The sequence below is a fragment of the Aspergillus versicolor genome, assembly GCF_001890125.1.
Source record: "Aspergillus versicolor CBS 583.65 unplaced genomic scaffold ASPVEscaffold_15, whole genome shotgun sequence".
NCBI classification, from domain to species: domain Eukaryota; kingdom Fungi; phylum Ascomycota; class Eurotiomycetes; order Eurotiales; family Aspergillaceae; genus Aspergillus; species Aspergillus versicolor.
The window spans coordinates 302,064-320,851 of record NW_024467538.1 but is presented as its reverse complement, the minus strand read 5'-3'; the positions used below and the strand labels follow the sequence as shown (position 1 = coordinate 320,851).

At 50.9% G+C, this 18,788-nt stretch overlaps 8 protein-coding genes across 8 annotated transcripts; 7 read left to right on the top strand and 1 right to left on the bottom strand.

The window, feature by feature from the left end:
• Positions 1-189: 189 nt before the first annotated feature.
• ASPVEDRAFT_47418 (MFS transporter) lies at positions 190-2,109 on the top strand. Its single transcript, XM_040813779.1, has one exon. It carries the CDS (start codon positions 563-565, stop codon positions 2,012-2,014), a length of 1,452 nt encoding a protein of 483 aa, XP_040674003.1. The 5' UTR covers positions 190-562; the 3' UTR covers positions 2,015-2,109.
• A 1,226-nt stretch (positions 2,110-3,335) lies between these two features.
• Positions 3,336-4,325, top strand: ASPVEDRAFT_89470 (uncharacterized protein; the record flags this gene model as incomplete). Its single annotated transcript, XM_040818621.1, has 1 exon — positions 3,336-4,325. One exon carries the CDS (start codon positions 3,336-3,338, stop codon positions 4,323-4,325), a length of 990 nt encoding a protein of 329 aa, XP_040674002.1.
• A 248-nt stretch (positions 4,326-4,573) lies between these two features.
• Positions 4,574-5,660, top strand: ASPVEDRAFT_47417 (TMEM53 family protein). The gene has a single exon (XM_040813778.1). It carries the CDS (start codon positions 4,702-4,704, stop codon positions 5,584-5,586), a length of 885 nt encoding a protein of 294 aa, XP_040674001.1. The 5' UTR covers positions 4,574-4,701; the 3' UTR covers positions 5,587-5,660.
• Positions 5,661-8,679: 3,019 nt separating this feature from the next.
• Positions 8,680-10,027, top strand: ASPVEDRAFT_89467 (uncharacterized protein; the record flags this gene model as incomplete). Its single annotated transcript, XM_040818619.1, has 2 exons — positions 8,680-8,860; positions 8,907-10,027. The coding sequence occupies 2 exons, from the start codon at positions 8,680-8,682 to the stop codon at positions 10,025-10,027; spliced, it is 1,302 nt and encodes a 433-aa protein (XP_040674000.1).
• Positions 10,028-11,333: 1,306 nt separating this feature from the next.
• On the top strand, positions 11,334-12,964 carry ASPVEDRAFT_179468 (uncharacterized protein). Its single transcript, XM_040808835.1, has 2 exons — positions 11,334-12,102; positions 12,159-12,964. Exons 1-2 carry the CDS (start codon positions 11,417-11,419, stop codon positions 12,595-12,597), a joined length of 1,125 nt encoding a protein of 374 aa, XP_040673999.1. The 5' UTR covers positions 11,334-11,416; the 3' UTR covers positions 12,598-12,964.
• A 1,390-nt stretch (positions 12,965-14,354) lies between these two features.
• ASPVEDRAFT_57418 (uncharacterized protein) lies at positions 14,355-15,462 on the top strand (the record flags this gene model as incomplete). The annotated part of the gene is made up of 2 exons (XM_040815335.1): positions 14,355-14,580; positions 14,636-15,462. 2 exons carry the CDS (start codon positions 14,355-14,357, stop codon positions 15,460-15,462), a joined length of 1,053 nt encoding a protein of 350 aa, XP_040673998.1.
• Positions 15,463-15,507: 45 nt separating this feature from the next.
• On the bottom strand, positions 15,508-16,899 carry ASPVEDRAFT_392325 (uncharacterized protein). The gene is made up of 2 exons (XM_040811878.1): positions 15,846-16,899; positions 15,508-15,782 (listed from the first exon to the last, which is right to left on the bottom strand). The coding sequence occupies exons 1-2, from the start codon at positions 16,736-16,738 to the stop codon at positions 15,554-15,556; spliced, it is 1,122 nt and encodes a 373-aa protein (XP_040673997.1). The 5' UTR covers positions 16,739-16,899; the 3' UTR covers positions 15,508-15,553.
• A 436-nt stretch (positions 16,900-17,335) lies between these two features.
• On the top strand, positions 17,336-18,666 carry ASPVEDRAFT_47413 (uncharacterized protein). The gene is made up of 3 exons (XM_040813777.1): positions 17,336-17,838; positions 17,897-18,125; positions 18,215-18,666. Exons 1-3 carry the CDS (start codon positions 17,432-17,434, stop codon positions 18,395-18,397), a joined length of 819 nt encoding a protein of 272 aa, XP_040673996.1. The 5' UTR covers positions 17,336-17,431; the 3' UTR covers positions 18,398-18,666.
• Positions 18,667-18,788: the final 122 nt, after the last annotated feature.

Below are 18,788 nucleotides of genomic sequence, written 5' to 3'. Positions count from 1 at the left end.
TTACTAGGTAGAATTGAATAGACAGTTAGTTTAGTTGAATGAAATTATCAATTCTGGCTCTGGTGTATGTGAGATGTGGAGCCGGTTCGATCGGCTGATTGTTCTGCCTCAGGTTCATCCGAATGAACCAGACGAATGTAAGCGTACACCGATACCACCGATTTCAGCCGTTTCTTCATCTCAATCCACTGCTCCATGGACCCCAATGAGCTCCAAGCCTATCACAGTATTCATGGAAACGGATATTTTTCCGCACCCCACGCAACGCCAGGCTTGATTCCCCGCAGTCTTTGCTACCGTACTCGGAAGATTCCGGCCCACACATTTCTTTGCAGCTGGACCGATAGACCGGCATTCCGATTCTGACTAGGACGCGAGAAAGGCTTGACGATCCTGCCTGTTCGTCTGCCAGTGCGGTGGAGTTTACGAATGATGTTACTCGATCCTGACTCCGTGCCTGTCGGAATCTCGGCTGGTTGATGAGTCTGCATCCCATCGCCGAGTCAGCCTTTATTGCAACTGTCCCGCAGAAGCAACACATGTCGGCGCGACAACTCTCACGATGTTGGAACTCGAGACTCCAGATGGCTACGACCAGGCTCGAGCACGGCTGCAGGAATGGGACAGTGACGACGACCCTGGCAATCCCCGGAACTGGTCTACTCTCAGGAAGACCCTGACCACCACGGTCATCGGCCTGATTGGGTTCGCGACGACTGTCAATGCCTCCATCTACTCGCCGGGCCATGAGCAGGTCCAGAAGCAGTTCAATGTCTCGACGACTGTCTCTCTGCTGCCTCTCTCTGCGTACTCGCTGGGACTGGCTTTCGGGCCTATGATCTCGTCGCCGCTGTCTGAAACGTTCGGTCGCAAATTCGTCTACCTGCTGACCCTGCCACTGGTTGATCTCTTCACGATAGGCGTGGGCTCATCCCAGGGCATTGCGTCGCTGATTATATGTCGCTTCCTCGCTGGCGTGTTTGCTGCCCCTGGGGTTTCCGTCGCCGCGGCCACAATCACCGACTATACGCACCCCTCGCAAAGAGTCATCCCTCTGGGGATATACTACGCCGTGCCTACAATCGGCAGCTCGATGGGTCCTTTGATTGGATCTTTCGTCGTCGAAGCCCGAGGCTGGCGCTGGACAGCATGGACACCGCTCATCATGGCCGCCGTGTTACACCCTCCAGCCCTCTTCATCCGGGAATCATACAAGCCCATCCTCCTACGCAGGAGAGCAGAGAAACTCGGCGGCGAAGGCGTCCTCCCAGTCCAAACACGCACAGCCATGCAGCTATTTAAAGAATTCATCACATCCACCATCGTCCGGCCCCTGCACATGCTGTTCACCGAACCCCTCGTCGGCTTCATCTGCCTCTACTGCGGCTTCCAGTTCGCCCTCCTCTACACCTTTGTCGTCGCCAGCCCCCGCGTCTTCGCCTCCGTTTATAACTTTTCCCCAGGCGCCCAGGGCCTCTCCTTTCTCGGCATGGTCGTCGGCTGTATCTTCGCCCCCTGCATCCTCTTCATCGTCGACCGCCTCGTCCAGCGAAACCCCTCTCTGCGTATCAGGAACAACAACACCGAAGGCTCCGCCTCTTTTTCTCCAGAGCTAAAACTCTACACTTCAATGTTCGGCTCCCTCGTCCTCCCAACCGGCCTATTCGTCTTCGCCTGGACATCTACCCCCTCCATCCACTGGATCGTACCTATTCTCGCCCAGGGCGCCACTTTCCTGGGTAGTATGCTCATCTATATCCCGTGCAACTTCTACATGCTCGACGTGTATGGCTCGAAATATGGAGCGTCGGCCAGCGGCGCGTCATCCTTAACTCGGTACGCCCTTTCAACTGCCTTTCCGCTCTTCGTGCCCCAGATGTATGATGCCCTGGGCGTGGGCTGGGCGACGAGTCTGCTAGGGTTTATAGCGGTGGTCATGGCGCCGATTCCGTGGTTGTTCTTCTATAAGGGGCCGAAGTTGAGGGCTCGGAGTGCGTATGAGCATGGGACTTAGCCTGACTTGGCTTTTGCGGGTTTGTGTATAGATTGCATGTTATATAGCCCTAGATCTCCACTCTGTTTAGAATAATATATTTCCTTCTGTGTCGTCAAGGTTAGGTCGTATCCCGTTACTATACCCGTTCGGAATTCTACGTATATACACTCCTTAGAAAACATTGCAATCAACCAGGAAAATGGAGAACGATTTACTAGTACAATTTTCAAACCAACGACGCTCAAGTCATATCAGGTTGATCGGTAATGGTGTCTCCACTAGTGCTCGCTAAAAGCACAGATGGTCGGGGGATATACAATAGCGATCGCAATTAGCATTACGATCCTACAATCCGAGATATACCCCGCCAGCGCCACAAACCCTGTCTGGCCACCAGGGTTCGTGACGAGTCTAGCAAGAAGTATATTGGTATTCCATTAATGGAGGCGCAGTTTCCTCAAATAACAGCTCCTGACGGCAGTAGTCCTATCGTTCTTCCTATAAATATAACGGGACCCGTTCTTTCAGAAATGCACTGGAGGCTACCGGCAATGCTTCTCTTTCTAGTTAGAAGACGGGCTATGCTGCATGGCGGTAGAGGATATTTTACCTTTCAGAATGCTGCAGGATATTGGCGTATTTCCATAGTTAGCCAGTCGTATGCAAGCCTCTCTTGGCTTGTTATTAAAGGTTCGGAGGGTGGCCGGTGGAAGTCCAACTAATGGGCGTGAAGACTCTGCAAAGCCACAAAACGGAAGCCAAAAGTCACCTCACCACTTTCCAAGGTCGGGAACTAGTCGGGCTCTATTCCCTTTGAACGCCGTCAAGGGTCCGGTATATTCTTCAGCCTTTGGTCTGTTTCCTTAGTTCATGCCGCCGGCTTTAGCCCCAGGCCCATCTAGACTACCTAAATTTAACCAAGGCCCTTGCAAATGAGAGTCTAATTGGACTAATCATGCTGGCAAAAGTGGTTCGGGAAAAGTGGATGAAGCTAGGGAATGTTTGTGGGAAAGTTGCCAAGGGCCAGCCTTTCGGCCCTGCATGGTGGACAGCCTCGTGGATTTCCCGATTAGGGCAGCGCTGGGCCACGCGAACACCTGAAGGATTGCACTCACTTTTTGTTCGTATCTGAGAGAATAGCAAATATATGCAGGTTGGATATTGGGAGTAGCTAAGCTGGGCTGTGTTTTGACATAGATTGAGCCTTGTCTTGGTAGAGATTTACTTATAAGGCGTATAGGCCAGCTACTTGCCATTATTTGACTACTTTATAAGCTCTCTTCTCATAGAACTACATACTACGCACTAAAGCCTCGCTGAATTCACAGCACAACTCAAAATGCCCCCTCCACAGCGCAAACCGGTCAATGCCAACACCCATATACGCTCCCACTCCCAGCCCCAACCGCCAGCAGCAGCACGCACCCGCGCAGTGCAGCCCCGAGCACCACCGCAAATGCAATACCAACCCGCACATCATGCTTCCCACGCCCCCATCTATCACCCACAGCCTCACCAGGCCCCTCGACCCGTCTCCCTCCCGGTGCAGCCCCGCGGCGCCCAGCATCACCATAATCCTCCACAGCGAGCACCACCCCAACCCCAGCGCCAGGCAAATAACTCCGCCCAAATAGCCCAATCCATGCAGAAGCAGCTAAACGCGCAGTCCGCGGCACAGAAAAAACAACTCGCGCAGCAAGCCGAGAAAACACGCAAGGAGATAGCCAAACAGACCGCAGCGCAGCAGAAGAATCTAGCGAAGCAGAACGAAAGGGCGCATAAAGACGCAGCGAAGCACAATGCCGCTATGCAGAAGCAGTATGAGCGGGACCGGGCTGCGATGGAGAGACGTGAGGATAGGCGCGAGCGACAGATGGGGCTTGAGATGGAGGAGATGAGGTATATGAATGATATGCAGAGGCAGGAGTATCAGAATTATATGTGGCAGCAGCAGCAGCAAGAGCAGATGATGATGGCTCAGCAGCAGCAGCAGCAGGACCAGAGGGATGAGCATCGGAGGGATCTGGCTGGTGTTGCGGCTGGTGCTGCGGCCGGGGCGGCGTTGGGTGCTGGTGCTGGATTTGCATGGGAGCGTTGGCGGGAGGAGCAGGAGCAGCAGCAGGTTGAGGATGTCTCGAGTGAGGATGAGTCGGAGCCTAGCAGGGGATACAGTCCGGAGCCAGAGCCGGAGCCCTACGTTTCGCCTGCAATGCCATCACAGGGGGGAGATGAGGATGAGTGCTGTGACTGTGACTGCGATTGCTGTGATGATTGTGGTGACTGCGGTTGCTTCGGTTGCTGTGATGATGACAATGAGAGCTGCTGCTGATTATCAGTTTGTTTATTGATATTTTAGAGTATAATCTACAGTGTTGATGTTTCTATAATACCGTTAGGCTGCTAGGGCACCTCGGCCACTTGATGATTAGTAGAGCTTCACTTTCACATGCAAACGATTTGATCTGACAGCCCCTGGCCCTGAATAACTGGCCAATAATAATTGTTAGTTCAGCTGGATCTTGGTTCGGTGGGTCTGACATACGGGCTTATTTCCCATCTCGATGCTGACACCGACACCGAATCCGTTGGGACTTGAAAGGATCTGCTGGGAACCAGGACAAAGAAATCTCAATATAAGGTAACTAAAGCTTCCAGAAGACCAGGTCTGACTTTAACATCAACCCATATAAAAAAAGAGAGAGAACATGGCAACAACACCATACTTCCCAGGCTTCACCGCCATCTCCGACCAGATCTTCGTCCGCGAAGGCCTACCAGAGAACAAAGAAGCAGAAACAAAACGCCCAAACCAGCCAGAAGTCCTGATAATCTTCGCCTGGGGCGACGCACAGCCCAAGAACGTCACAAAGTACGCCGACGGGTTCCGCGCGCTGTACCCGCAATCGAAGCAGATTGCCGTGCTGTCTCCAATCTACAAAGCGCTATGGCGGAGCATGCCGCAGCGCGCCGAGGCCATGAAGCCCGTTCTGGACGCGGTGTTTCCGTCGAAGAATCCTGATGAACATACAGCCTCGGTGCTTGTTCATGTTATGTCGAATACCGGCGGGATTGCGTATGCGGCGACGTTGCATGCGTATAAGAATACGTATGGCCGGGCATTCCCGCACCAGCTTGTCACGCTGGATTCTACGCCTGGGAGCACGGATCTGACGTTCTCGAACATGCGCCGCTTGTCGCTGGCTATGGCGCTGGGGACGGCGTCGTGGTTCCCGTGGCCGTTTGCGCTGACGCAGGGCCTCTGGGGCGTTTTCTTGTGTGTGATGAATGTGATCGAGAGGATCTTGGGCCGGAAGAGTGCTGGTTTTGAGAGTGTCAAGGCGGTTGAGAATCCGGAACTGTCGACGAAGGAGGCACGGAGGCTGTATCTCTATGGGAAGGGGGACCGGATTATCCTGTGGACGGATATCGAGCGCCACGTTGCGGAGGCGAGGAGGGAGGGGTGGAAGTCTGATTGTCGTCTATTTGAAGGGAGTGGGCATGTTGAGCATATGCGGAAAAGCCCAGTTGAGTATTGGAAGGCTATACAGGAGTCGTGGGAGGAGGCAGTGAGGAGGGCAGGCCAAGAGTAAAAACATCAAGATACAGCTTAGACTATACTACAGCGCCATTTACAAGAGATTAATTCAATAATAAAGAAACTCCATTGAACAACTGAATATATTTGATAACTCTAAACAACGCCAGTAAACACGCTCTGATCACCTCGCAGCATACAAAAGCTTCACCAATTCATCGTCCCCTGCAGCGGTTGCAATATGCAGCGGAGTCCTTCCCTCGTTATCAGCCTTTGAGGTATCACACCCAGCAAGGGTCAAGAGATGCAGTAATGCCAGCAATTCCCTACGTTTGCATTTCGTCGCTTCCTCTAAATCCATCTCTAGGACGGCAGACATGAAAAGCGTCCGACCCAATTGATCCACAGCATCCAGAGCTGCAGGGCCTTTCTTAAGATACTGGAGCCATATATCTAAAGGCTCCGGCTCGATATTGCGGATGTAAAATGTGCGTCTCGGTCCCTCGAACTCATCGAGATCTTCATCATCCTCAGAATACTCCAGTACCTTAAGCCCATCCCCGCCAAACAACGGGGTTGAAGCGAGCCATTCCTTGTCCAATTCGGCACCGTGTTCTACCAATGCCCAGATACACTGGATTCGGGGCTCGAAGACGATTCGGAACCATTCAGCTGTTACCGTTGCCTCTCCGCTACTGCAAAGTCTATAAATCCGGCTTGAGGCCCGTTCATTCAGCTCCTTGACGACCTGACATAGCGGAGTGATCATTCTTTTGTCGGGCTTGTGTGGATTCGCGCCTGCCCTTAGCAGGAGACGCGTTATATCGGCATGTCCACCCGACACTGCGAAATGTAGAGCAGTTTCGCCACTGCTGTCGCTCCTCTCGTTTACATCGGCATTATGTGCGATGAGTAGCTCCACGATCTCTGTATCGCCGCCAATAACAGCACCCAAGAGGATATTAGGACACCTTGGCTCTAAACCTTCGTAAATGTCTACGGCCACCTCGGATTCCAGAAGCCAACGCACGTTGCTCAGATTCCCGGTCTTGCAGGCCATTTGGATTAACCGGCCCTTTGAAGGTAACCCTTTGCCGTTGGACTTGCTGCAGCGATCATAGAGGAACTTGAGGACCTCGGTGCGACTTTTCTCGGCTGCGTGGAGTATTATACACTCCTCGGCTAGGAGGAGTTCTTTGAAATAACGGTGTTCAAGGAGGATGGCGAGACACTCGATTGATCCGATCTCTACAGCCTCTCTCAGAACAGCGATTAGTAATGGGATATTCGGTCGCCGCCGGTTGCGTGATAGAAGCTTTGATAGAATGTGTGGGGGTTGGTGGCGCATGGCAGCGCATAGAAATTCCTTCCATGTTAGGAGATCAAAGACTGCACATTCGCTGCGAAAGAGCCAGTCCCGTACTTCCTTGTCAGTACCATGCTTCAGGTAGTAATACAGTATACGTGCAGCGTGGTCAGCTCCCTTCTCGTATGCTAATACATAAGGCGCCAGGACCTTGAGGCAGGTACCACGGTTCCAGTCCAGGGCATATGAACATGCCGAGAGTATATATTGCTTATTCCTCTGGTGCGCGTAGCTATCATTTTTAATCAGAGACAGTGTTGATTCCAATATGCCAGCATCCCCCATAATGGCTGCTAGACAAACAAAAGGATGGGGAAGATGCTCTGGTATAGATTGGTGTACTACCGCATCCAACAAGATGCGAAGCGTTTCTTGGCTGATCGGCCATTTTCCATACGACGGCCAGAATCTCTCAAAATCCCAGCATTTCTGACGGAGAATATCCAGGGAGGCACCCGCCTCTAGAAGGACTCTTATTATATCCGAATTCAGCTTTTCGCTCTCCAGTGCCAGCGTCAGAGGTGTCAATCCCTTGACATCTTGGACGTTTGGGTCCGCTGCAAACTCTTGAAGCATCATGCGTACAATTTTCTCATCATCGCACCTAACGGCTAGGTGAAGTGGATAGTTCCCGTATGAATCTCGGAGTTCCTCATGTGACGCACGGCTAAGGAGCTCTCGAATGACTTCGTAATACCGGCGAGAGCCACGGGCTCTTGACGCCCCAATGGCAATGGCTATAGGAGATTCCGAGGCGTGATTAGGCGCACAAATGTTTACGCCGTTATCGATCAGGTTCCCAATCGCAACTGCAGGACAGCTATTCCTGCATGCCCAGTGGAGTAGGTTATCCGCTGTATGCCCGTCCGATCTTGTTACATGGATATTAAAACCGTGGTTGATTAGGAGATCCAGGGTATCTTGGTTTGGGTGTCCCATGCAGAAGAGATAGGCAAGACTTTCAAATATGGTACTTGGCTTAGCCCCGGCGGCGAGAAGAGCCCTGACAACGTCCGTCCTGTTGAAGTGCGTGGCGGCCTGCAAAGGGGTATAGTAATAGAACTCCTTCCTAAATCCCATGGGCGCCCTAAGCCGGTGTAGAGGGTTTGATAGAAACTCTGGGAGGTTAGGTGACACACCCTCGTCCAGAAGAGCTTGGACCTGTTGAATATCACCGGCCTCGCAGGCCTTTATTAGGATCCTCAACTTGGGTATACCGGTATCTTCGATGTTGATCTCATTTGGGTGAAGGCACGAGTCGTAGAGAAATACGCCCTTGGGTCGGGTTGGAGCTCTGTGATACTCCCATATGTATATCAAATCTGCCTTTGCTTCACGCTCCTCCGCCGCTTGAGCTTTTTTGATCAGCGGGCAGGCAACTGCGTAGGCGTGTTTGGATGTTAGGGCGAATGCTGCCAGGGTATCGCGAGACAAATATTCTGCAATCTCAATCCTCAGCTCTGCCGGCAGGTTGACAAAATCTTTAGGAGCGTCCATGTTCGATGTGAATTTCAGAAGTTTATGTTTTGAGGGAATGCCCAAACTCAGCAAGTTGGGATACCATTTATATCCAAAGTCCTGTCTTCTACTTTCTTAGTCCTTTGTAACCTGAAACCTTTTTTTCATTTGCTATTCAAGTTACAATACAGCCTGTAACAATCAGAAGGATCCTTAGTCCGCCATTCACCGGTTGCAGGCTGTTGAGTCAGCCAGAGTCTTGGAGTCTTGGACTGTTGGAGAAGCGGGGGATTCTTTCTTCTTTCTTTCTTCAGCATCGCAACAATGACCAGCACGGCTAACCTGACTTCCGTTGTTCACGAGAACATTGAACTTGATGAATCATCGACCAGAGAGCCTACTGAAGGTGTCAGTCATGCCTACCCTGAAGGAGGCCGTGAGGCGTGGATGTGCCTCTTTGGCTCCGCCCTGATGATGTTCCCGTCATTCGGATTCCAGGCTGCCAGTAAGTCTGCTATTCAGTATACCCTTGCATGGTCTGACTGTTGTAGTTGGGACGGTACAGGATTTCCTCAGTCAGAACCAGCTCGCGCACTACAGTGTCAGCCAAATTGGCTGGATTACAGCGATGCTGCTCTTTGTAACTCTTTTCTTCGGTGTGCAGGTGGGGCCCCTGTTTGACCGCTACGGGCCCAGAATGCTGCTGGTATCTGGTTCTCTTGCGAGCTTTGCTTCGTATATCCTCCTCGCTGAATGCTCCAAGTTCTGGCACTTCATTCTCTGCCTGGGTATCTTCAGCGGCTCTGCTGCAGCAGTCGTCACGACCGTCTCAATATCAGTCCTTAGCCACTGGTTCTTCCGACGCCGTGCTCTGGCCTCTGGCCTCTGCATGGCTGGCTCGTCTGCAGGCGGTGCAATCCTGCCTATCGTGCTCCGCCACCTGTTCCCAATGTACGGCTGGAAGTGGTCAATCCGGATTATCTCCTTCATCGCACTCGCCTGCTACGCTGCCGGAATCGCCCTCGTCAAAGGCCGCCTCCCTCCAAGCCCAATGCGCAGAGCCACAATCGATGTCGCTGCCTTCAAATCCGCACGTCTCAGCTTTCTTGCCATGGCTGTTTTCATTTTCGAATTCATCATCTTCGGCTGCGCGGCTTTACTCCCAACGTATGTCCGCTTGTCCGGCCTATCCAAAGACGTCCAGTTCTATTCCGTCACTCTACTGAACAGTATGAGTCTGCTCGGCCGCATCCTCCCCGGCTTTGCTGCAGACCTGGTCGGCCGCTTCAACATCCTCCTCTCCCTCGTCACCCTCACCTTAATCGTCATGGCGACCGTCTGGCTCCCTGTCAGTTCCGCAAGCGAAGCAACTCTATACGCCGTCGTCGCGATCTTCGGCTTCGGGTCCGGCGGCTGGATCTCGTTGGTGCCCGTCTGTGCTGGCCAGCTGTGTCGGACCGAGGAATATGGACGATTCTATAGTACTGTCTATGCGGTTGCGTCGTTTGGTGTGCTGATTTCGGTGCCTGTTGGTGGAGAGGTGCTGTCCAAGACAACGCCTCAGATTCTTATCGGCTTGTATTCGGCTGTTTTGGTCGTTGGTTTGGCGTGTGTGGCTTTGTCGCGGTGGGCGTTGTTGGATTGGCGGTGGAAGTGGACGGTCAAGGTTTGATCTGTTGGACATTTCTATCATTAGTGAGGGTTCTCGTTCGTATTGTGGGGTTTTCCGGAATCGTAGCGATCACCTTTGGATATTAGTCACTGCGCATTTATTGGCTTGTATCGGAGGATAGTGTTTCCATATATAGCTACGTCATCCTGGCGGTTGGGATCATTCTTGCTGATTGAGGCTTATCTATCCTATACTACTAGCTCTATGCTCACGGGACAACAGTTTAGGCCAGCATTGGTGATTCTATTTGACTCCTGAATGATATGAACCCTTATCCCTCCACTATTCATTAAATTTTTTAGCATTAAGACTTATTGATCCCGTACTAAGCCTACTATTTGCCAGCTCAATGACATAGCCGGTGGGTCATCCGAATATTCTCATCCCAGGTCCAAAGTTCAACCTTGGGCTGGCCATGCTTGTAATGACATGTGGAGACCGGCACAGACTCGTCGGGAGCGTGACCACGGAAAGGAATGTCAATAGGTGGTCATTGTTGAATCATATACACACTACCACTTCCGGAGGCGCTCACGTGGTCGGCTCGTAGCCGTGTCTGCCGTCCAACAGTTTGATAGGAATACGGAATTGCCTTTTACATTTACTGGTTAATTCACATTTCCTATAATCGGTAGCAGCTGTCGATGTCTGTCGTTGTCTCTGATATCACCATTAGAGTAGCTGTAAAGAGATGATGCTGTTATGGTCCCCGTAACTGCACCCGGGATGCAGCCGGTGGTTAGGCCGGGGCGCCTGTGCCTAACCACTCCCCCGGCTCCTCCACGGGCCCGTTGCTGTCAGCCCTTATCGTCAAAGTATCATTTCACGGCTGAGCATGTGCCGCCATCGAACGCGTCTTGCGGCTCGTTGGCCGCACGTGTAACGGATACTCTGGCCGCCACGCTGAAGAAAGTTATGGGAAACACTTCCATTTTCGGTAAATCTAAACATTCAGGCGGTGTCATGCCGGTCTAGAATCCACTTTCGGGACAAGCCTTCTCGGTCTGGACTCTTCACGGCGTCCGATAAGGAGGGTTCGCGAAACCCTAAGCCAACCGGTCCCTGACTATCGCCGATCACGTGGACGGGTGCCAGGTATCACCACCGTCGGATCGCCAATTAGATTGTACTCGGGGCGAGGAAGGGTCAGGTAAACGGTCCGGGGTTGGAAGGCTGACGACCGTCTGGGGTGGGATGGGTCAGGCGGGTGCTGGTGATCTCATCCGTGCTCTATCGTGGCGTGGCTGGCAGAGATAACTATATAGAAGGGCAGATGGTCAGCGAGTATTCGACTATCATTCAGATCCAAAAGTCTTCTACCTTCTATTCCTTGTTCTTTATCATAGACTAAGACTGCCAACGTCTTTTTGTTTATTCTACACATTCGCAATGTCTTTCCTCAGGAATTACTTCGGAACCTCGAAGCCTGCTCCGGCAGCAGCCAAGGAGGAGGAGAAGGAGGACAAGAGGCCCGTCCGTGCTCTTCCTGCTTCCTGGTACACCTCTGAGGACATGTACGAGCTTGAGCGACGAGCCATCTTCTCACGCAAGTGGCTCCTCACGACGCACAAGCACCGCGTCCCCAACGCTGGCGACATGGTTCGCTACAGCACCGCTGGCTATGAATACGTCATCATGAAGGACCAGGATGAAAACATTGGCGGCTACGAGAGCAACAGTCTCAAGCCCATCCACATCCACATTGACTGCAATGGCTTCATCTGGGTCAACTTGGATGCTGGCGAGAAGCCCGAGATCTCCTGGGAAGACGACTTTGAAGGCGTCGACACGCAGCCCCGCTACCAGCACTACAACTTCGAGGACTATTCCTTCGACCACACCTGGGACATGGAGGGCGAGTTCAACTGGAAGATCCTCGCCGACAACTACAACGAGTGCTACCACTGTCAAGTCGCGCACCCGGATATCCCCACAATCGCCGACCTGAACTCGTACTACGTCAAGACCAAAGACAACCAGATCCTGCACTACGGTGCCCAGCGCCAGGACCAGATCGAGAAGGGATTCCGCATTGCAACCACTTACTTCTGGCCCAATGCCTCTTGCAATGTCTCGTAAGTCTATCAATGCCATTATTGCCTGTTGATTGAACCAGTACTAACAGTCCCAGCCCCCACTTCTTCTTCATGCAGCGCTTCACCCCAATCAGCCCAGGCAAGTGCGTCATGCGCTACGAAGTCTACCGCAACAACAACGCCAGCGACGAGCAATTCACCACCATCAGCGACATGTACAAGCGAATCATGTCTGAGGATAAATACCTCTGCACCCACTCCCAAAAGAACCTCAACGCAGGCATCTTCGTCAACGGCGAGCTGCACCCGGAGATGGAGAAGGGACCCATCCACTTCCAGCGCACCGTCCGTGACATCGTCACCGAGCATCACAAGAAGGAACTCGCTGCCGGTCATCAGATCTCGCCTGCCCACCGGGGGCCTGTTAGCCAGGACAACACTACCGTGTCAGCGGGCTTTGATGCCGGTAGTGGGGAGCTGAGTGACCTGAAGATGAACGTGGCTCAGGTACAGGTGACCGAGTTGCAGGTTTAGACGCGTCTGGTCTGGTCGAGAGACGGCTATGAACAGCTTAATGGGATATGAATTACTAGCGGGATTTGTTTGTTTCATAAACTAAGATAGCACTGGTTGTTTACATTATTTGCATGTATCATTTATTCTATTTGCATATTGATTTTATGGCATTAATACATTTACTATTCAACTCTATTTGGCTTCATGATTCAAAGGTTAAAAGGTTAGCAACTAGGATGAATATCATATTCTCCTTTTATAATTTTGTTTGGTATAATCCAATCCTCATTCTACGCTCATGGTCCTATCTAAAGCCTTGCAGAGATACTCATGCGCTTATTTTACTCTACAAATCGGAAGACGGTCTGCATGTCTGCAATTGAACCAACCAGATGAAATCCTTAAGAAAGAAATTCTGAGCTAAAGCTTCCTCGGTAGATAATGGACATCATTATTGGCGTTGATGAGAACTTTGATGCTATGTTCAATTGCAGAACCCGGACCCAGAGGGAAAGTGGCGAAAGTAAGGACAAACTGCCTATCATTATCGTACGCAAATAGCCTCATTGTAAGATATCTCTACGAGTAAGTTTTTATAAGGCTAAAATTAGGTGTATATAAATTATACTGCCACTATATTTGTAATCACAACTATCCACACAACCAGATAGCTACTTATATTTACCCATGCCGTCATCAACAATCAAGCTCCAAAACATTACTTCATTTCCAAGGAATGCAGCGTCCGGGCGATGGCCGGTTCAGCAGGTGGCGATGTATTTATAGAAGGGCCGGCATCTGGGCCGGAGTGTGTCACCTCTCCGTCGGAGTCGGTCCCGGACTCCGTGTTTGGGTCACTTCTGCACATGCAGGAGGACAGACACTAGGAACGGTCACGGGCCCGGAGATCAATGCTGCAGTGTTCCACGGGGAAAACCCCAGGTTATGTGGGGGTGGCTCGGTCGGCCCAGCACGGTGCGGTGCTGGTGAATGTGCCCTGCCAGCCGCCGGTTCCTATGGGGTGTAAAGAACGGAATATGATATCATTTGATGGGTATTTCCTAATTAACAGGATTATGCTTTTTTAATGCATTCAATTGCAGTCCTTTCTGCTTTCTGGTTAGTTCCGATGTCTGGTACCTGAGGCACCGCTTACCTACAACCAGCAATATTACCGATCAAGCCTGTTGATATCATGTTTCTCGGTTGACAGCTCTATCTAACCATCATCAGCCCCAGTTTACGCAGGCCAACCTTGCAGCCCATGCTCGTCGAACCTTCATGCCGATTCCTCAATCGTACGGAAATTTATCCAGTGAGGGATCTATTCTACTCCACGCACTGCATAGCGATTGATATTACTGATCTCCTTCTAACGATATAAAATCTCCAGGCCAATAGAGAAGTTCATTCCGGCAATATATGCAGTAATTAGAGGACAACATTCCCATGAATATGGTGCAAAACTACAAATATCAAAGATGCTCCGCAGTACCGGCATAATATGTCAAAATGCATGGAATACACAGGCCATTTTCAATTGAATCATCCTTTATTTATTGCAACATGCAATTTACTTGGTATCCAGGTAACCTCCAACAACTCTGTGTAATCATTGATTGATAGAGGGGCAGAATGTTGATTTGTAAGAGCAGCACCGGATGAAGTCATTGCCAGCCCCACCATCGATAGCAGCGACATAAAATCCCCCCTTTCTCTTCATCCTGCAAATATTCGCAATACTCCTGTAAAATAACCCATCTTCATCATACAATATGCCCACCAAACTCTTCATCACCGGTATCACCGGCTACATCGGCGGCGACGCCTTCCACTTGCTAGAGCAGCACCACCGCGACTTTGAATTCTCCGCGCTGATTCGCACAGAGGAGAAGGCAAAGTATGTAAAGGAGCTATACCCCAACGTTCGAATTGTGCTAGGAGGTCTGGACGACTCAAAGACGATAGAGAAGGAAGCTGCTTGGGCGGATATTGTACTTCGTATGTCTTCTACCCCCGGAGAGTCCAAAGTGAGGGTTGCTAATGAAAGTGCCAGATACCGCGGACTCATCTGATCATGTCGGAGCTGCAAATGCTATCGCCAAAGGGCTAATCGAGGGTCACTCCCCTCAACGCCCTGGATACTGGCTGCACACCGGTGGAACAGGCATCCTGACGTACTTCGACTCTGAAGTTCGCAAAGTCTACGGCGAGCCCGATGAGAAAGTTTTCAACGATGATTCTGGTGTTGATGAGCTCGTTAATCTACCGTCTGCAGCATTCCATCGTAATGTCGATGAGATCGTTCTCAAGACGGGCTCTGAGCATGCTGATTCCGTGAAGACGGTCATTGTTTGCCCGCCGACGATCTACGGGCGTGGAAGAGGACCTGTATCTCTTCGGGGCCGGCAGGTTTATGAACTTTCGTCCTTTATTCTCAAGGAGAAGTATGTCCCACAGATTGGGAAGGGCTTGGCGAGGTGGAACAATATCCACGTTTATGATCTAAGCGAGTTGTTTGGTGCATTGGTTGAGGCGGCGCTGGATCCGGCCAGGAAGGATGATGCTGAAATCTGGGGCGCGAAGGGGTACTTTTTAACTGAAAACGGCGAGCATGTCTGGGGTAAACTTGCGCCGTATGTCGGCGAGCAGGCGTACAAGCTGGGATATCTTAAGGAGCAGCCGCCGGTGAAGGAACTGTCTTTTGATGAGGCTACTCGCACACCTGCTGGCTTTGAGGCGGCGAGTTGGGGATTGAATTCGCGTGCTAAGGCGCTGAGAGGACGCAAAGTGCTTGGGTGGACGCCGAAGGAGCGCAGTCTGGAGGAGGAGATTCCTGATGTTATCGCCGCTGAGGCGTCAAGGCTTGGTTTGCACAAATGAAGTCGAATAGTTTAAATCATGGTATTCGCTCGCAATACGCTATTCTATGAAGAACTCGCTGTATCTAATTACAGCCCCATATCAGAGTAGTTTATTGTTTCCACGTATCCGATCCCGCCCACAGAGATATAGCTAACAAAATAGGTCCCACCTTTTGTATGTGCTGGCGATCAAGCGTATCAAACGGGCCAAAACGGTGCATCGTCATGAAAGATGCACCGCTGCGGGAATCCTTGTCGTTTAGGTACTTGACATACTCCTCGTCATATTCAGCAATTGTTAAATAGATCTCATGGCGGTCCTGGGCGAGATGAAGGCGGCTGTGTTCCAATTAGCATGAACTGGAAGTTCGGTCAGTGCAACACAAGGAGAAGGGTTCATACAGTCTTTTGCCGTGATGGCCTTTGTTGGCGTCGCTTTTTATCCAGGCGACTACCTGGGCACTTTCCTGGACTTGTATGGAAAATTCCTTGCTGGATCGACTCGCGGGCTTCACCTCGATAATAACCCGGGGATTGCCGCAGTGGTTGAGATATCCATCGACCCTGGCCTCGAAGCTAGCGCCATCAAATACTGCTTTGAATGCCTTTCTATGAAGGGTCCAGGTACTGTTGATGTCGAAATGGATGGTCAGTGCGTTTAGGAAAATTACTAAAGCACAATTCACAATCTGTTCGTCCAGGGATGGAGGGTAGAGCACGCTCGCCATTTCTTTCGGGACTGGAGTCATTGGACGGAATGGACTTGGAGTGTAATCAAGCAGAGAGTCATCATCATCCATGACCAACCCCAGTTCTTGGGCCTCCATTGAATCGGCGACCCCGCTGCTTCTGGTGGGCGTGCCGATGTTCATCGCGGCCATGTCCTCATGTAGCTGGCCTCGAGTTCGTCGTGCGATGGGCGTCACCAAGGCATCTGGTTCCGCAGAGTCGTCGGTGTTACAGACCTCTAGCTGATAGTGGCGTGCAACCGCAAATGTTCCTTCATTGATATTACCACCGTCAAATCCGCGGCAGTAGGCGCCCCATGACTTATATCTTTTCAGCATCTGGTTTGCCTTTTCGATATGTTCAGTCATTCCTGGCAGCAACTTATTCAGATATTCGATTTTGTGCTCCACCCATATGACTTGGAGCAGTAAAAAGTCGTCGTATTCGAACTTGGAGGCAGAACCGGGTTTTGCTCCGTGGATGGTTTCGCCTGTCAGACCCATTTTGGCGCTTTGTTCCTGCCATTCCGAAATGTTTTTGGGCAGTTTGACTGGCAGGGCCGCCATCGTTCTCAGATATAGAGTATTGCTGGTATGAAGGGGTTGTTGGTGGAAAGCACGAAGTTGATATTAAGAACGACGGTGGTAACACAGGGGAGAGATGGCAATAGTGAAAGCGTCCAGGGTCGAATATGATTGTGGGGTTGTGGTTAATCTTATAATATTCGATATGGTAGGATGTGTTACGAAAAAGCAAAGGTAAAGGAAGCAAATTAAATTTCACTGGTTTATTGGTTCTAAAATAGATATGCCAGGTCAACCTTCACCTAACAAACTCTTGACCTCTGCTGAATACCGATATGCCCTCCGTACCACCAGTAAATTGTGGGCCGCTGGAGCAATTACTGGTCAGACCATCCACCCGGCGATTCGCTTGGGGATTGCCTGGTGTTATTTTGGGATTGTGGACCACGAGCGCGTGTTGACTAGATATGGATGAATATGGACTATAAAAATAACTTTTAGTTGTTTTGGCGCTAGGAAACACGTGATCACGGCGGCAACTGAGGCGGTTCTCGAGCTCTGATTGGCTGTTGCCCCATGACCTGGCGCCAAGCGCCCAGTTTGTTTTGGTCTGGTGTCATCCATTGCTCCCAGTCACTTCAACGGCGCCAGAGATATAAACCCATCGCCCAAGCAGCCTCGTCGGTTTGAGTTTCTTCGCTAGACACCCATCCTCTCACCGTGACGCGGTCGACCATGCCTAGGATTGTCGAGTCGCCTGCCCGCCGCGAGGTGAGAGCCGGAATCAGAAAACTCGCCTTGGACATCAACGCTCTCGGCGTCAACGAACTTGATCTGCAGCAGCTCAAGTCTCTCAATATTCGTGTTGATTCTTTATCGCTGGACGAAGGTTCACCTCATGCAGCAGCTTTCTTTGCTCCCTTCCCAGCCGACCAACTCCCCGAAGTCGATGAGGACACTCTTGGGGGTGTTTTTAATGGCATCGACGACGACCCAAAACCAGGCTCCTTCTTCTACGATCCGGACTTCTACCGCCCTTATGACCGTGCGCACATCACAGGTGGCCATCTAAGGTCATACATTCAATCCTGCTGCTCATTCCATTACGGCCAAAAGACGGATATCAAGTGGGCTGCGAAATGGTAAGAATTCAGCCTCCAGTTGACGCTCGGTTATCTCAGATCCTAATTACTCCTATAGCGCTGCGGACTATCCATCTGCTGGTCTCTGCCGACATGAGCAACCATCTTACGGCTCCTTCGCCCTGGCTGATTTGGAGGGTTCCACCTATCCCCACGTCAAGGCCATCACGTTCAATAACCTGGTCCCCACTAAATCTACTCTTCTCGCCGGCGAACTGCTCCCAGCTCTTCGTCTTATGCTCTGGCAGCTGAGGAGGTCTCGATTTATTCGTCACGCAGTCTCTCCGGTGTGTACCTGTTTGCTTTCTTTCTTTTCACCTTGATTTTCTCGCCCGCCTTGCTGTCCCATAGCTAACTTAGCCTGCCAACCCTTCAGGTCCTGTTCATCTCACTGCTGGGACTGAAAGCTAGGGTTATGGAGTTTTATTTCTCGAATGGCACTCTGGTTGTGCGTCACACCAAGATGTTCGACTTCACCCACGGGAATGATGAGGCGTTCAAAACACTTGCACAGTGGTACCTGGGTGATGCGATCGGAGATACTACGGCCGGTATCTAAGTAGTCGTATTTATCTTTTGAATTGCTGGGTCCCGGGTGCATTGTTTTATTACTAGCGACGGATGAATCGGTTGGCGTTGGCTTCGGACACTCATGAACTGTCTCTTTTTGAGATGCGGTGTTTCACTGGTGTTTATTATTTCGTATGATTTTATGGACAATGATACCCGAATCAAATTTTATCTAAACAATCCTTCAGTGGAGGTCGCAAGAGTTGAAGTATTCAAATGTGGTCCGATATATATTTTTGCCTCCCTCATACTTTAAACCGCAACACCAATTTTCATCGCTTTTACCTGAAGCACAAATCCCTTCAGAAAACTATCCAATTATTATCCATCGATCAGTAATCAAATAAAATATCACTAATCATAATTCCGCCCCGACCGTG

Excerpts from the sequence above, each read along its gene's own strand:
- ASPVEDRAFT_47418 (XM_040813779.1), top strand. The coding sequence starts at position 563 with ATGTTGGAACTCGAGACTCCAGATGGCTACGACCAGGCTCGAGCACGG.
- ASPVEDRAFT_47417 (XM_040813778.1), top strand. The coding sequence starts at position 4,702 with ATGGCAACAACACCATACTTCCCAGGCTTCACCGCCATCTCCGACCAG.
- ASPVEDRAFT_179468 (XM_040808835.1), top strand. The coding sequence starts at position 11,417 with ATGTCTTTCCTCAGGAATTACTTCGGAACCTCGAAGCCTGCTCCGGCA. Across the intron at positions 12,103-12,158 it reads AATGCCTCTTGCAATGTCTC|CCCCCACTTCTTCTTCATGC; the intron begins GTAAGTCTATCA and ends TAACAGTCCCAG.
- ASPVEDRAFT_392325 (XM_040811878.1), bottom strand. The coding sequence starts at position 16,738 with ATGGCGGCCCTGCCAGTCAAACTGCCCAAAAACATTTCGGAATGGCAG. Across the intron at positions 15,783-15,845 it reads GGCCATCACGGCAAAAGACT|CCGCCTTCATCTCGCCCAGG; the intron begins GTATGAACCCTT and ends ATTGGAACACAG.
- ASPVEDRAFT_47413 (XM_040813777.1), top strand. The coding sequence starts at position 17,432 with ATGCCTAGGATTGTCGAGTCGCCTGCCCGCCGCGAGGTGAGAGCCGGA. Across the intron at positions 17,839-17,896 it reads ATCAAGTGGGCTGCGAAATG|CGCTGCGGACTATCCATCTG; the intron begins GTAAGAATTCAG and ends TTACTCCTATAG. Across the intron at positions 18,126-18,214 it reads TTCGTCACGCAGTCTCTCCG|GTCCTGTTCATCTCACTGCT; the intron begins GTGTGTACCTGT and ends CCAACCCTTCAG.